This window comes from Garra rufa, chromosome 19 (genome assembly GCF_049309525.1).
Source record: "Garra rufa chromosome 19, GarRuf1.0, whole genome shotgun sequence".
NCBI lineage: Eukaryota > Metazoa > Chordata > Actinopteri > Cypriniformes > Cyprinidae > Garra > Garra rufa.
Genome location: NC_133379.1, coordinates 26,966,098 through 26,983,678, shown reverse-complemented (window position 1 = coordinate 26,983,678; position 17,581 = coordinate 26,966,098). Strand labels below are relative to the sequence as shown.

General features: G+C 38.2%; 1 protein-coding gene across 1 annotated transcript in view; it reads right to left on the bottom strand.

Moving 5' to 3' along the window:
* Positions 1–8,771: 8,771 nt before the first annotated feature.
* LOC141292045 (transmembrane protein 132C) overlaps positions 8,772–17,581 on the bottom strand; it is a 190,801-nt gene continuing 181,991 nt past the window's right edge. The window contains exons 14-16 of the mRNA XM_073824015.1: positions 14,711–14,978; positions 12,885–13,076; positions 8,772–9,933 (exon numbers count right to left, since the gene is read on the bottom strand). Coding sequence (XP_073680116.1) covers positions 8,815–9,933; positions 12,885–13,076; positions 14,711–14,978 — 1,579 coding nt within the window. The 3' untranslated portion in view covers positions 8,772–8,814. The remainder of the gene's footprint in view (positions 9,934–12,884; positions 13,077–14,710; positions 14,979–17,581) is intronic.

The following is a 17,581-nucleotide window of genomic DNA, read 5'->3' as shown; positions in this document are numbered from 1 at the left end:
CATTATTTCTAAAACATTAAAACAATCTTACTAACCCCTAATCTTACATTTTTTCTAGTACTATATAAAATGCATTTAAACAATATAATTATATTCTTAAGAGATTTATGTCCTCCCAAATAACAAAAAAATAATTAATACATAAAATATGACATGTCATATTTGGTAATATATGGTAATGTATTTTAAATCCTAATAAATAAATAGTCAGCTATAAATACTCAAACAATGGTTGCTTGATTATTTCCCCCCTAGTCTGCAACTAGTAGCTTTATTTATTTTTTACAAAATGAATGGCAATAATTGGGAATGCTAATGCTCAGCTTTTTCTGCTCACTGCTCACTGCAGAACCAATGAGTGGAGCTTTACATCAAGCCCCACCTCTCTAGACATACTGGGTGGAGCTTGAAGATCCAGCCGCACACTTACCCCAACCATAACCCTGTCCCTATACATAACTAGCTCTTGCTAGCCACCCTTTTGGCTCTGCAGTGAGCACCACTTTGCAACAACAATTTGGACAACACTATAAATCCGCTCCATATAATGTAGTATGTGTGTGTGTGTGTGTGTGTGTGTGTGTGTGTGTGTGAGAGAGACTACTGAACATTTTTATCTATGAGCACATACCACTTTATGTGTGATTTCGCTTAAAGTGTCTTTAGAAGGGCTTTTTTTCTGAATAACAGCAATTATCTCATGCACAGCTTGACATGACAGCCATCGCTGACAACAAAACCTTGGCTAATGTTCTGATATTCTTGGAGTATGTGAAGACATTTCAACATCTCTCTTTTTCTCTGGGATCAAAACACTTTTGAACTCAGACTTCTTCAAGATGTACTGCAAAAGCAGGGACAACAGACTAGACTCTTACATTTTCTGAAAGAAATGTGAGCGATGCTTGTCCTTGCACAAATCACAGCTAAAATGGGAAAGCCCTTTGGTTTGCTGCAAGGATGTAGCTTTTTACATCAGTTCAGCTGCAGCATCTATGCATCTTTTACTAATCTAACAACATGCTGTAGCACTATCTTTGCCAAACAGAAATACAATACAAAAAGCATTTAGAAGAACTGGTTTGCATGCAAGGTTTGACCCTCAGATTTGCCCTCAAGAGATCCTGAAGGTTCGGTGGTTCGGGAAGCATTAATATCGAATTAAGATTCTCTTTATTCTCCAGTCCTGGAGTTTCAGACTGTCTGAATTGGACTTGCTTGGCTCTACAACAAAAAAGAAAAGAAAAAAAAAGAACTCTGATTTAGAGTAAGACTGAAGGGTTGTGGAAGAAAAGAAATCTTTTTGACTGAGGTATCTTGAAAACTGATTAATTCAGAGCTGCCAGTGCATATCTGAGTCACGGTCTCTCTCATTATCCGTATTCATAAAACAGTGTTACGCAGCATATTTTAAGGCTAGACATGTGGCGCAGAATTATGCAGGTTTGATTGAGTGCATATGAAAAAAATTCTTCATCTGTAGACTTTGAATCACGAGTCACACTCGTCTGTGAAAACAATGAAACTGACATTCTCAAAGGCCTTGACTAGTAATTCATATCTATATGGGAAACTACTGGGGCATGTTGTCACAAAAGGTCAACATGTGTTCAGTGAACTGTATCTTTTTTTCCAGTGGAAATTTTCAATAGCTTTTTTGTAACCGAGACTTCAAGGTAAACTCACTTTGAAAAATAAACCCACTGTGAGAACAATTCACCGCGGTGAAAGCGAGACTCCCTTATATTTATACACACTTTGATGTACATATATCCAAGCATTGTTCTTGGTTACAGCTGCTCGCTTGTCATCTACACTTGTACAAAGCAGCAGGAAGAGACAGCGGGGTAGTTGACCCTCGCTATTTACCGCGGTATCTGCTCCCAAGCTGACAAGCGGCGGCACTTTGAGGAGCGCTGACATGGAAACAAATAAATGTTTTTATTTGAGAGCGCCTATCATGAGCGCCGCTTCTAACAGCGGGACAGGTTGACTTTGGCAGAGTAATGGACCTGCCAGCCTTTTCCCCCGTGTTCCTGATGGCAACCTCTCAACCCTTGCCTACAAACTCCATTTCCCGAAAAGCCACTTTCATTTAGACCCCAGCACTGACATGAGAGGCAGACAGCAAGAAATAAGAGCGCGTTTTGAGTCGAGTGCTAATGGCTTCAGTTTTTACGGCTCCTCAATGTGAGCTCCTTTGTGTTGCCAGAAGACGGTGATGTGATTTATTGGCCAGCCCTGAGGTACGGTTATGGAGCAGAGTAACAGTGACACAGATAATCGGATTTGTTAGTGTGGTCCATTAAATACCGAGCCACCTTCTTCTGCCACAGGCCTCTGCGTATAGGTGCGCTAACAATTTATGTTGCTTCAAAATAATTGCTCTGCAGACAGTGTGTACTGGAGACTTATTTCTTGCTCTGATAATTCAATTGCGGATACACAGTGTGTTCAAACAATCCTCCCACACTCAATATAAATATGTATGGTCTCTAGGCATTGAATAGAGAAATCATTGATTTTATAGTCTGCCAGGGGCCATACCACCCTGGCAGGAGGGCTTTCCTCGTATTCCCTATGTGATCCGCCGCGCATGTAAACTTTTCATTAAGTTGGCTTGCATTTGCTATTTGTCAGTGCATGGTACGATGTTTTCTTTTCATGTCTGTTTTGTTCTGTTGCATTTCAGAGCAGCAAATTCAGCCCAACAGCAATTTTTTACATTTATAATCACATTATAAAAACCATATGTTGTATTTAATGTCAAATACTTAAATTTACCCAGTTGCTTTAATCAAAATGTAAACTGTTGTCAACAATAATGTTTAAACTGCAGTATTATGCTAAAAATCATTATTGTAGATTGTTGCTCTTTATATTGTAATAACGGTTTTTAATACCGATATAGAAAACAATATGAAATGTTTTTGTTTATTTTTGGGTCACATTCTGGCTTCACAGACAAACATGTTGGTCCACGACGTTAGCCAAGTGTAACACAACTTATGCAAAAACTGTTGTAATCACTAAAGGTATGAAATTAATATATTATTTACATCGTATCTGCTGCCACATCAGTAGTAGCCAGTCTTTGTTTTGCATCTTTCATTCGGCCTGTATTGAAGGATGCATCAAGTGTATCATTTGCGTCTTTCAATCGCCAACAATCTTTTGATTTCCCTTCAAAAAATGAATTGACACTTGAGGTTGTTCAATTTTATTATGTCATTCAACCCTTTCATTTGAGAAGCATCCTTACTCCGTTCTTGAATAAATCAGCATTTTGAATGAATCGGTTGAACAATCGATTCAAATGACTCACTCATCAAGGCAGTCACTTTTCACCACCTGCTGGTTTTAATGTGCAACCTGTAGAAATAGTTATGGGGCACTAATAAACTAATGTCTGGAATGCCCCTCAGCCAATCAAATTTAAGGAATAGAATTCAAAATATGAAACCAATCAACCTTATTCTTCAAGGCACAAGTAAGCCTATGGAAAAAACTTCTGGTTCATTAGCCCCTATAGGGAAATAACGAGAATAATAATAATAATAAATAACAAATGTGTTCAAATAACAAATTCATACCAATTTGCAATATCAAGGAGCTGTTTTGGCAGCCAAAATAGCTAGACGTGGATGAGATCGGAAGCCTGAAACAAAATTGAACGGCCTGCTCTTACAGAAAAATAAGATGGATATGATTTTGAAGAAAGACAAGCATATTTTTCCAAGCAAAATATTTCATAGTAAGACATTTGTTGGATGGGATTAAATTAAATAAAACAGTATATTTACATGCTAAAGTGAAGAGAATATTTGGACTTGTCTTAACGCACTTATGAAATTCATACATATTTAAGCGTGGCTTAAGTGTACAAACACTTCTCTGGGCCACTGCTTGTTGGTGTCTAAGCAGATAATGCAACTTAATGACTGAAATCGCACTACTGCACGGCTCTGATCATCACATAATCCTTTTTCAGCATTCACACAATTTGAAGCAAATGTCTTCGCGTAAAGAACATGACACATCCATATGAGGGAACTGCATTGTTAAACCTAACGCACTGGAACAACTATCCGGAAAAAAACAAGCACGATAAAAGCCATGTTCAATCTTCTCGGTAAGATATCGCTGACAGAGATGGCTGCAGCATTGGTTCAGCTTTAATAGTGAAATAGAGCAACATTCGGTGTGTAGACTCTCTCGTCTCCTGTATACTTAGCTTCTATCAGCTCCTTTACTATAGTTCGTCACGCTGTTACTAGAAGTCGAACACTGAGAAGCTCCTCTTTGAACAGCAGATAAAAGCAGGCCAGAGACGGTTTGTTGTTATACACGTTAGGCACGGAAAAACATCCGAAATATATGGCGCATGGTTCTCGTAAAAGACGACGTTCATGTCACATTCCCAACATGACTGATAGCTCATAAATCGGCACTGATGGACATTTATGATCAGTCTCGAAAGGTTTATTGTAAAGTTATAGACCTAAGCAAGTGGGAAAAGAAATACGTCTATATCGTGTATTTTACATTACTGTGTTCATATTTAGACAGTCTACACATTTGTTTGCACGTCGAAAGCTTTGGCCGTCCGTCTTCATCTGTTGTGAGAGCAGTGCTGGCATTATACTGACAACTCTGTTGACATTTACAGCAACGCCAACGTTGTTAACTAGCAGAAGGCAAGATTACAGCAAAGATGCTCTTCGCGAAAACTCAGCTAATGGGAGGTTGAGAGGTCTTGTTATTTTCTCACCCTTTTGTTTTGTAAAATCTAGAGAGCTCGAGAACGAAAAGAAAGAAACTTTTCATGCAGATAATAACCAGCCTATGACATTAGCCGAATTAATATACACTCCTGACAGACACCAGCTAATGTCATGATTTAATTTAGAGTGTTCTGGCGTAATTCCTCAGAGACGCTGAGAACAGAGACCCAAATACCAAAATATCAGCTGAGATAAAAGGAAAAAACAGACCCAATTCCAGAAGCATCCCTCTGAGGGTTAAGTGTGCAGCCTCTCAATTTGGATCTCAAAAAGACTTGTCCCGCCGGGAAGATATTACGCGCGCGCGTGTGATTTCCACTAATGAACTTGTATTGTTTCAGTCGCCACCTTGGATAAAGTTGTGCGCCTTTGGAAAATCATTCACGGCTCTTTGTTGTGTTGACATTGTCGTCCTTTAATTTGTTTACCTTCTAGATATCATAATGAAAGATAAATTAACAGGACTTGTCGGGAAATATCAATAAGCTATGAAACATTCTCTGAAAGTACACGTGTCAAAAATGTACCCCAGTGGCAGGAGACGAATGGGGGTGGAGCCACGCTTCTTTGTCACATGTGACGAAGAAGGTGTTAATTGTCAGATCACTGTCAGTTAAATGAATACAATCATTTAGCGCAAAGGGTTGCATGGTAATGTCACATTAACATGGAGTAAAGGCTCACCGCGCTGATCATTAATTAGTCTGGCCTGTCTCAGAGGGGAGGGAGTAGCACCATCCAGCATTGGGATCCTGCCTGTATAGTTTAGCACTAATGAGTCTTTAATGTGCAGGACCGAAGAAATGGACTGTATCTCACATCCAGAGCTATTGTGTCTGCAATAACCTTTGAATTACATGGTGCTCAGACGGCGCAACAACACACTTCTCGTTTTAGCCTGTTGTTTACTGCAGTGCAATGGGGTAAAATTACAGTCTGCTCTGAGAACATTTATTATATGCAGCAAGATTGACTACTTGCACACTTACAGTATAGTTCAGCAGTTTCAAACACGTAACCTTTATTTGGAGACTTGGGTCATGCGCCTGTCAAGGAGAATGACCATCAAAATCTGTTCCCTGTTCCCTTTGAGGCAGCTGGGGGTTAGAATTCAGCGCCATCAACTGGTAAAAAAGTGGAAAAGCAGGATGTGATGCTTTATTTAATATGCAAATAGAAAACCCAGTGATGTAATGCATAAATTAAAATATGGTATTCATGTCGTTTATGGCAATAGGCAGTACTTTTTAGCTCACAGTTAAACAATAATAAAACAATGAAACTAAATTCTTAGACGCTTTGCACTGAAAAAATAACCTAAAATGCTACATAAACAGGGAAATGTACTATAGTATAGTATCACTGACTGGCATTGTGTATTCCAAGTCAACACCACACAAGATTTTAAACATTGGATGAACCTCCTCATGTACAATTCTTCTTTTTTGATCTTTAAGAACATGTTTCCGTTTCATAGAAAACAAGACAAGCAAACATCTGAGATAATTATTAATACAATTTAAACTATACCTAGACTTAATACAGTCTTACAGTGCCTTCCCTTCATTTTTTTCACGTTTTGTTATATTTCTGCCTTATATTAAAGTTTTTAAATTACTTTTCCCCCCTACATCAATCTACACTCAATGGACCATAATGACAAAGCCAAAACAAAATTGTCACAACTTAAAAATATTAAAAATAAAAATACTGAAATAAGTACATAAGTGCATAAGTATTCATACCCATAACTGTACTTAGATGAAGCACCTTTACAGTCTGAAGTCTTTTTTAGGTCTGATGCAACAATATCTGCACATCAACATTTGGCAATTATCTGATATTCTTCACCTCATCTCTTCACCTCTCAAGCTCTGTCAGCTTGGATAGAGTCTGACAGACATTTTCAGGTTTATCCAAAAATGTTTGATTGGGTTCAAGACCAGGCTCTGGCTGGGCCACTCAAGGACATTCACAATGTGTGCTTACAGTATAGGTTCATTGTCCTGTTGTAAGGTTAAGCTTCTGCCCAGTCAGAGGTTCTGAATGCTCTGGACTGTGTTTTCATTCAATATTTTGGCACACTGAGATTTTCTTCTACCCTGACGAGTCCCTCAGTCCCTGCCACTGGAAAACCTACCAGCACATTTTACTTTTGGGATGGTACTTTGCAGGTGCCTGGTTTCCTTCAAACATGATGCTTGGAACTGAGGTTCATCAGACAACAGAATCTTGTTTCTCAGTGTCTGAGGGTCCTTTATATTCTTTTTTTTAAAAGCAAATTTCAAGTGTGTTTTCATATTTTACTGAGAAGAGGATTGAGTCTTGCCACACCACCTTAAAGCCTAGATTGGTGGAGTGTTGCAGTGAGGTTCTTGGTCATCACTCTAGCCAAGGTTCTTCTCCATCAATTGCTCAGTTTGGCCAGGAGGCAATACGAATGATCCTGAGCTAAATTTCAACTGTCCCAGATAAGGGTATGAATACTTATGCAATGGAATCATCAAGTTTTTTATTTGATGCAAAGATGTAAAAACATGATTTTTGCTTTGCCATTATGGTGTATGGAGTTTATATTAATGTGGGAAAAATTATTTAAAGCAGTTTAATGTAAGGGAGCAACATAAAATGTGAAAAAATGAAGGGGTATGAATACTTTCGCAAGGCACTCTAAATAAGACAAATTTGGACAATCCAGTTGGTCTTTCTTTTACAATGGACATTAGATCTCGTGCCAATACACCTGGATGAGGAATTAGTCAGTATACACACACTGTCTTAGAGAGAATGCTTTAGGAAATAAATTGTGTTAAGGGTAATTGAGTATTGATTAAGTTCTTTAAGATGGTTAGAAACGGTCAACTAATATAGATAGAGTGTTTGACCAATCAATTTATTCACATATAAACTGTTCTGTGATTTTCTTACCAAAGTATGCACTGCATCGATCACATCACCTGAGGACTGCACCTCCAAACTCATCCAAAACAGTTAACTATAACCTAATCATTAGGCTAATCAGAAGAACAGTCATTTAGATAGGTTGGATATCTCTTATGTCCTATACTGTAATCACTGTAAGGGGGGAAAAATAGGAGAATGAAAAAAAAAAAGCAAAGCAAAACAGCAAAACAAAGAAACGGAAAAAGAAAACAAATGCTATAGCACACATACATAAGCAATTGGAGTGCATACCATCTATCATTCTAATACCGTAAACAACATATTATACAATATTGATAACACTACCTACAACAATACAATTTGCTCAACAGCTCTCAAAGAGACGTGGAGGGTCATTTATCTGCCTGTTTTCCCAGAAGTCTTCTGCAGTATATACATGTTCATTCAAACTGTTGGTGAAAAAAAAGTTCCAAAATAGACATTTTTCGTCCTTACTTTGAATTCACATGCTTTTACATATGGGAGCGAGTCTTTGGAGAAATACAGTAGACACACAAACACGGACAGCAACAGAGATGTATAAAAATATGTAAAACCTTACAAAATGTGTTCTCACTCATGGCCAGAGCCAGTCAGTGTTCAATTTGTGGAAATGCTTCGGTTTCCAGCACGCAACTGATATGTTTAAATGTCAGCTCTTTGAGATATTCACTCACGAAAAGGTACCGACCAGGCTTTAGTGTGATAAAATAAGAAAAAAAAAGGGAAACACAAATATATATTTTTTAATATAGAAATGGAATATCCTCTTCTTTGAAAAAAGAAAATATAGACATCTCAATTGAAACATTTCTCATAATCCAATGTTCTCACATCCTCAGCGCTTTCACAACCATCTCTGTTTTCCTTCGTTCCTGATGATGAACCCTCATGACAGTTGCCATGGAAACAAGACCAGATGAATGGCTTGTCTTTTCATGGTGAGATGTGAGTTTGTCTGAGTGCAGAAGAGTCAGGCCAACACCCCCCCCCCCTCCATCCCCACCCCACCGCCACCACCTTACCTAGAAGGCATATGGGTGAGCTACGCATTTGTCTGAAAAATACATAAATAACTACAAGCCCACTATGCAATGTTCTTAGTAGCATTTTCGTTTAACCTTTCCATGTAATTCCGGAGCTCTTTGGAGTCCCCAAGCTCGATGTCTGGGCATACCCATTTGATGTCGTTCTGACCAATGAGAAGGGGGCTTATAGACGGGCAACCATTGCTGGGCTTGCTATGGCTGAAAGTGGTGAACTTGACGCGTTTCCTTTTGGTTGTGGGTGAGTTTATAGACTCGCTCTTGTGATCTCTCCCAGCGCACCCTGAGTCAGAGGCTGACCTGTGGACCTGGCCTTGAACACTCTTCTGAGAAGAAAGGCCATTGAGGAGCTGGCTACCTTCCTCCAGGCCCAGCCCAGAGTCCATGGTGCCACCAAGCTCCTCTTGGTCCAGACACAAACCAGCCTGGCTTTCCAACAGCTCGGCATCATGGCCTAACCAAACCCAGTCGTGGGCGTGAGCCATAGTCTCCTGGCCCTCAAGTGGGAGCTGCTTGTTGCGATACTTGAGGGCGTAGGAGACACAATTGATTAGGAACACCAGGATGGCCAGGCAGAAGACACCTAGGAGGGCGTACATGCCTATTTCTAGGTCCGTAAGCCCGCGGCGAGACTGCAGCAGGTCATCCTCCGCATTACGTCCAGGTGGAAGATCTGCTTGAGCTGGGAATTCTGAGAAATCCACTGGAATATCACCTGCTGAGAGCCTGTCGCCGCTTGCTTTTCCTGGAATTGAGGTTTTGATGGTAGTAGCACCTCGGTTCATGATTCCAGCCTCCATGTCTGAGATCGAACCGCCGTAGTATGGTGCATTGGGCCTGTATCTCCTATCGCTTGCACTGTTTCCTGTTTCTTCATCACGGCCGAATTTCACATGGACGTTTGCATTGCCTGCGGCCAGAACTGTACGGCGCTTGGTTTTCTGGCACGATTCGGGTCCGTACATTTCCAAACGCACCAGCATGCCTTGACCTTCACCTTTAGCCACCACCACTGGCCACCTCCAGTTAGTGCTTTTTTTCACTGAGACCACCTGGTCGTCCAGCGAGGTGGCTGTAAGCACGAAATGTGCAGGGTTGTAGAGGTCTAGAGGGGTCATGGAGCCATCGCTGAACTGAAGCCACGCGCTGACAAGGGACTCCTGAAAGGAAAACACGACATGAACAGATGCTCTCTGGTAATGCTAATTTTCTTGCATCAAGTAGTGTATGCATGATTCTTAACCCCATTGCAGGACTGTTCAAAAGCTTTAAAAGTCACCAAAACCATGTTTCAAAGAGAACAGACGCACCGATCAGTGGGAGATTCAACCAATCTGCCCGTTTTATGTCTATCAACGTGGAGAAGAGAGGAAACCCCCGCCGATGCAAAGGATTTGTGAAATCAGACTAATCAGAATAGGTTTTAAATGTGAGATGACTCAGAATAAGTGGGCAGCCCTGAACAGCATGATCCACTAACAAACCGCGGCTCCTCATCAACATGCGGCCCATGTCAGACGACTTTGTCCATAATGACAGTGATTATAGTGATTGCACCTGCTCGTGGATAAAACAACCCTACATTTCGGAGAAACGGACACGGAAGTATGCAAAATTGTGACCGGAGTGCCAGAATACAATTCGCAATTTAACTGCATGTGGCTGAAATTTTCAATGAGGTTTCACAGTGGACGGGGCTACCCTGTATTATGGAAGACCATTTTTGCTATTCAATAAAAATAAAAAAAAGGTAATTGCCTTTTGTTCTCACGACTGAGTTTACATCTCACAGTTCAGTTTTTTTCTCAGAATTGTGAGATATAAATTCTCAATTCTAAGAAATTAAGTCAAAATTGTGTGAACTTGCAATTGCCTGTTATAAAGTCAGAATTGCAACATAGAAACTCACAAATCTGACTTTTTTTCTCAAAATTGTGATATAAACTTGCAACTGCAAGTTATAAAGTCAGAATTACAAGATACAAACATAATTCTGACTTTTTTCTCAGAACTGAGTTTATATATATCACAAATCTGTTATAAACTCACAATTATGAGTTTATAGCATGCAAATCAGAGAGAAAAAAAATCAGATTTGAGATTTCATTTCTATATTACATTTTTTTTCTTTGAGAACAATTTTTTCTCTTAAAATTGGACCCCATAACTCGCAATTGCTAGTTTATATTTCACAATTTTGAGAAAAAAAAATCAGAACTGCGTGAAAAAGTCAGATATCATGCAATTATGAGAAAAAGGTCAATTGTGAGTTTATATCTTGCAATTCTGACTTTATAACACACACTGTGAGTTAATATCGCACCAGTCTGAGAAAAAAGTCAGATATGTAAAACAATTTCTATATTAGAATTTTTTTATTTGAGAACCTATCAAGTCATTTTTTCCCTCAAAACTGGACTTCATAACTTGCAGTTGTTAGCTCATATTTCACAATGCTGAGGTAAAAACTCAGAACTGCATGAACAGTCAAAATTGCGAGATATAAACCTGCATTTGTGAAAAAAAAAAAATATTGTGAGATTTATCTTGCAATTCTGACAATATGTCTCACAATTGTGAGTTAATACCATGCAATTATGAGTAAAAAGTCAACTGTAAGTTTATATCTCGCCATTATGATTTTATAACTCACAATTGCAAGTTTATATCTTACAATTCTGGGGAAAAAAAGTCAGAATTGCAAGTTTGTATCATGCAATTCTGAGAAAAAAAGTCAGAATTGTGAGATAAAAAGTTGCACTAAACCTCTTTTTAATTTTTTTATTCAATGGCGGAAACTGGGCTTCCATACCTCAAGGGGGATGGTGGGGTGGGGGTCCTGTTATTATAAATTATTACAAAATGCGTCTCATTTTTAAATAATTTTTTATTTAACAAAAATTAGGCTTTAAATTAAATTAATTATTTTTAAATAAAGTGCCCCCACAAAATCAAACGTTTTAAGGTTTTATTATTTATTTATTTATTTTGAATAGGGACATTTGGTCCTTACAATGTAGGTTAAACCAATACCTGCACACACACATTTAGGCTTGTCATGAATAAATAAATGACACTACAACCACCACTAGATGGCGGCAAGTGTCTGTTTAAATGAATGATTCATTGAATCCTTCACTCATTCCATTTTTGCAAAATAAAAGAATCTTTATGAAAGGATCATTGTTTAATTGGCTCACTTGATTTGTTCAAATCAAAAACAGATCCATTCAGAAAAAAAGAAACACCGCAGCGTTGCTCTGAGACAAACAACACCTCTGCTCTGACTTTGTTTAGAAATGTTTAATTTGCAAATCAGGAAAAAAGACTAAATGTGTCTAAAATGTAATTCACTCAATTAAATTCATGTCTGTTCAATTGCTGTATAAACTTTATTTACCATTTGCGACAATGCACATGTGCTGATTCTTGTGTGATATTACTTAACAAGCCATATAAAGATAAAACAAACTCAAGGATATTTTTCTTTCATTACTTAAATTATGAAGGCATTCTAACTTTATTTTAATAGGCTTTTGGACTCTCAAGATGTGTATTTCTTTGTTTTTTAAAAAGTCACTGATTTAGTCTACTTGATAATGTCAGCTAGCATGAACATTCATTTCTGAACGGATCGCATCCCTCGTCTCTCTCTATCAGCATTGTTCCTTGTCCTCACAGTCACACATAGTACAGAACAATAACTTTATTTTTGGGGAATGTCTTAAAACTCTAATCAAGGAAATATCATACCTTATTATCTTGTCTTCTTTTTAAAGCATGCCAGAAGTTGGCTTGAAACATTGCGGAAAAAATTACGAAAACATGTGTAAGCTCGCCCACCAAGTTCTGACTGGCCAATCGCCATTATTTAGTTGATAAATCAACAAGGGGGGTGCCATCCCCCTTCAATTCAAGCCCTGTGCACAATACACTACACTCCACTAGAAAAATATATGATTGATAGTATGAAATTAAACATTAATAGAATATGAATGAAATTGATAACAATAATAATGAAAATTAACAATGCAGTATGTATTATTCTGATAATAATAAATAACAATAACTGAAAATAATAATAAAATAACATTATTACTATAACATATACCTGATTAACACTGTGCATGGTCTCCTGTGTTGTAGCCGTGGCCACGATGGCTCTGTTGCTTCCTGGGCTGAGTTGAAGGTTCAAAGAAAGGCCAGAAACCAGCTGCACGCCCAGCTCTGTAATAGTGACTTTATCATCCAAAACCCGAATCATCCTCTCAGCCAGAACAGAGTCTGACAACGGGGACATCACCTGGATAAAAACGCAGACAGATATGCTTCTGTTACATAACACTGTAAAACAACTGCAAATTCTCTCCTAGTTTCTCATCCAAACTTGGTGACATGAAAAAAAACGAGTAAGCTACATGCAATTTCAAAAATCTAAATGACAGCTGTCCGCCCTCGGCCATATGGCAATATCTGATGCACAGGCAAGGAAATGACTTCGACATAAAACGTGATGAGAAGACTTCCTATCTGGATCAATTAATGGCAAAGCAGCCACCTCCATATTTCCACATTCATTATGTTATAATGAAGTGTCAGAAGCCATTTACTTTCTATCTGTAAGTGGAACTTCTACTGTCAAGCCCGCACTTGCTTCTAACCATCATTTGCACACTCTGTGGAAGTCCAGAGGCAACAGTTTTTCCACTCTAAAATGCAGCCACGTTAAGGTAAAAAAAAAAACAAAAAAAAAATTCGTATTCTGTTTTTATATTCCACTCTTATTCCGAGCGCATCCTAATTTGCCATTTGAATTGAGAGATTTATTAATTAGACATAAAATAAGAATAAGCAACAGGAGCCTCGGGCATTACCCAATATTGCGTAAGATGCTGCCCCAGTGCTCCACTTTTTATAAATAGATCTATAAAACAGAAGTTAGTGCTAGCTACGCTACTTCAACAAATCTTTTCTTCCAAATAGTCTACTTTGAAACTAATTCTTACTCTAATTTTGAAACCACACGCATTTTCCCTTTTCTAATTCCAAGTAATTAGTCATTCAATTTAGTTTTAATGAACTGGAAAAACAGGTGGGGCTTTTTAAAATTTAATAGCGAGTTTGTTCTAATAGCAAGGTGGACGATTGGTAATTTGGTGGTTAAGTGGTGGGTTTTTGATTTCGGAGATCTCGATCTATAAAGCAGCACTGGTTTTCAGACTTCACGTATTCCATCCTACCATTACTGGGCTTTTTATCTGATTTTAATTTTCAGCAAATGGATCAAATCGAAGCGCTCTCCACCTGTGGCTCCGACGTATACTTTTGCTGTCTGATAGCACTCTAATGGCACTTTCAGCTTGTCTAGAAGGTGTATTTATGTGTGAACGTATAATGTGACATCTATAAGAAAAAAGTGTGATTTTTACAGACCGACCCTTAATTAGTAGGTCTTAATAAAGGAGATTATCGTTTGTCACAAGAGCTGTGAGATGTGCAGACAGACAGCGTGCAAGCTGTGACAGATCGGAGTGAGAGATGGTGTGCTGTCTAGCTCTCGTCTGACAGTGTACACGTGTCACATCACAACTCGGACTGATTCACCTCTCATCCACACTGAGAAATAGACAAATGACAGCCTGGATTTTCCAAGAAAACAAGGACGTCCTCACATTTTATTCATGCAGTATAAACACAAGGGAACTGCGGCTTAGTCAGCTGTAACTGTCAGTTTTGTTCCTGACAAAATGGGCAGCTCTGCTTGTGGTGTTTTGAGGAAATTGCATAATATGCTCTAACAGATGAGTCATGGAAAAAGTTTTAATAATGCTGAAAATCTATAGATTTAGTAGATTATTGTTGTGGTTTTCATTTTCTGTGAAGATATTCACAGTTTTTTTTTTATAGTACATCACTTCACTTCTTCATGTTTCTCACCTGAACCTTGGTGACGCCGTTGTTCAGGCCGATCAGGACCTGTTCTTCTGACAGCTTGGCCACGCGTGTATCCGCCACCCTTAAAGAGTCTCTCACCAACTCTGTCACGTCCACCTGCCAATCACTGCCCAAGAGGAAGTCTGGCTGGCCCTGCCATTCTTCTGGCTCTGCCTCAAAGTGTGTGAGCACACGGACGGTGGAGCTCTGGTACTGTGGACCACAGCTACGATCCTTTTTGGCTCCGTCATCCCGGTCATCCTCTCCAGGCCTGCAGTAAAAAGACCAATCAATACCAAATGTTACGTCCCATCCTGCTGTATCTGGTTAAATTTCAGTAGCATTCCTTAACAAATGGGTCTATTCTATTCTATTCTATTCTATTAAACATTAAAAGAAAATATATCAAATTAGGGATGCACCGATATGTATCGGCCGATCACTTGCGCGTTTTGTCAGTAAAGCCGGTTCTGTAATCAGCGGTAAATGCCATCAGGTGCGTGATTTCACGTTGAGCCGTATATACTACACACAGCCGTTGTTTACCGACGAGCTGCGCAAATCAATGTTCATTATCAGAGTGAATGTGCGCAGCTCGTCGGTAAACAACGGCTGTGTGTAGTATATACGGCTCAACGTGAAATCACGCACCTGATGGCATTTACTGCTGATTACAGAACCGGCTTTAGTGACAAAACGCGCAAGCATGATCGGCCGATTCATATCGGTGCATCCCTATATAAAATACAGTTGCAATCAAAATTATTCAACTCCCTTGACCTGCAAGAGAACAAAAAAAAAAGGCATCTGTAAACTATTAGAGAAAGTTTATTAATATACATTCGAATATTTTTGAGAACGTAATTGAATAATAATGAAAATTGGCTCTAAACGTTTATGTTCAAAATTATTCAACCCCCAAATATCAAATTTGGTACAGAATCTTTTCCGCTTTAAAACCACCAATAAACGCTGCTTGGAAGTGCTTGTAAAGCTTCTGTCACCTCTCTACTGCAATCTTGGTCCATTCCTCGCCTGAAATAGCTTTTAGACCACTGATAATCTTTGGTTTTCACTTTGCCACTGCTTTCTTCAAATTCAACCAAATATTTTCAACGAGAATTAAATCTGGAGACTGAACAGGCCACTCAAGACCATTCTATGACTGATCCCTGAACCAAGCATAAGTAGATTTGGATGTATACTTTGGGATGATTATCCTGCAGGAAAGTCCATTAATCATTAGCTTCATTCTTTGCACCAAAGGCATCACAATTCTTGCCAAAATGGCCTGATACTTCAAAAAATTCCATGACGTCCTTCATATAGTCATGATTTCCTGCAACAGTAAAACACCCCCGTAACAGGACTGATCCACCTCAATGTTTGATGATGGAGATGCTGTTCTTCTGCTCATAAGTTTTGCCAGTTTAATCACATCATTCCATAAAACATTCTTCCAGAACTCCACAGGTCTATCCAAATGAATTTTAGCATATTCACGTCAGCCTTTATTTTGTTCATGGTTGCAAGATGCCTCAACTGGAAGGCCATACTTATCTAGTGTTCTTATACACTGCATTGAAATGTTTATCCTCCTTTCGTCGGTTTATCTTGCAAGTCTTTGGCTGTACATTGCAGGTTTTTTCCCTCAGTTGTTCTGATCAAACATTTTATGATATTGTGCTTTTTTTGTTCAACACCCTCCAAGGTTTTCTGGTACAACACATTTTAAACTAAGGAATAAGGCTGCCAGCTGTGTCTCTAGGAACTTTTAATATTTTGGAAATCTTCATGTAGCCCTTTATAGACTTTATAAAGTAATAAATGATTTCTTTATAGCGTTTGTTAGAGCTCTGTTGACTTTGCCATATTTGCTACTCAAACTTCAGCACATGCATGGGCTAAAAGCTCAAGCTAGTTCTGTTTTCTAATAGAGTTTCTAAAGCTTTAATTGTGTTTTAAGACAATTTAGTTCGACACCACACAAATAAGTGACTAAAAAACAGCAACGTTGAATAGAGGTTGAATAATTGGTGACGTGTTATAAAAAAAATCCTAAAACTCAAAAATAATTATACAGATGTTATAGATGCAATTTTTATAAAGTCCTGGATCCCTTTAAAAAAAAAAGCTTGTATTTGTAAAATCTGGGCAGTATCTAATTTTGATTGCAACTGTATATATAATTAAAAAGTGTGAAAAATAGTATTTTTAGGTAAAATCTAATTCATTTTTACTAATGTTTTAAATTTATTGATGCTCAAATTGAGTAGAAAATAAAATGGTTAAAAAACATTTTCTATTCTATTCTATTTTAAAGTGTTTGCTGGACTGCTTTGCATGTTTTAGATTTTTTTCTTGTTTTCTTTTTTGAGGAAGGAATTATTTATATATAAAATATATATAAAATATATATATACAACAAAAATATTGTTGAAAACTAAGATTACAAAAGGTTACAAAAAACTTGTACTTTCAACAAAAAATAATTTGGTGGACAAATTAAAATAGAAATTACATAAGAATTGTGAAAAAAATATATATTCTGTTCTCAACCTACTGTGTGCTAAAATTGCTGCCTTAAAGATTTAGGTAAAAGTGTAAAAACAAAAACTTGCATTTACTCTGAATACTTTGAATTTACTTTCTAAGAAAAAAGGAAAAGCCATTAATGATAAATACACAGAACAGCAGTGCTTTTAGCCTCTTCTAACAGGTGAGTCGCTTCAACGGGCTGTGAACCCTATTCACATTACAGTGATGCATTTCCTCTCCTCACAAAAACAGCCCTGCACCAGGTGAGGGGGGAAGGGGGGGTTGTGTTGCAGCTCTGACTGTTCCATTATTTTTAATGAGTCGAAGTCATCCAAA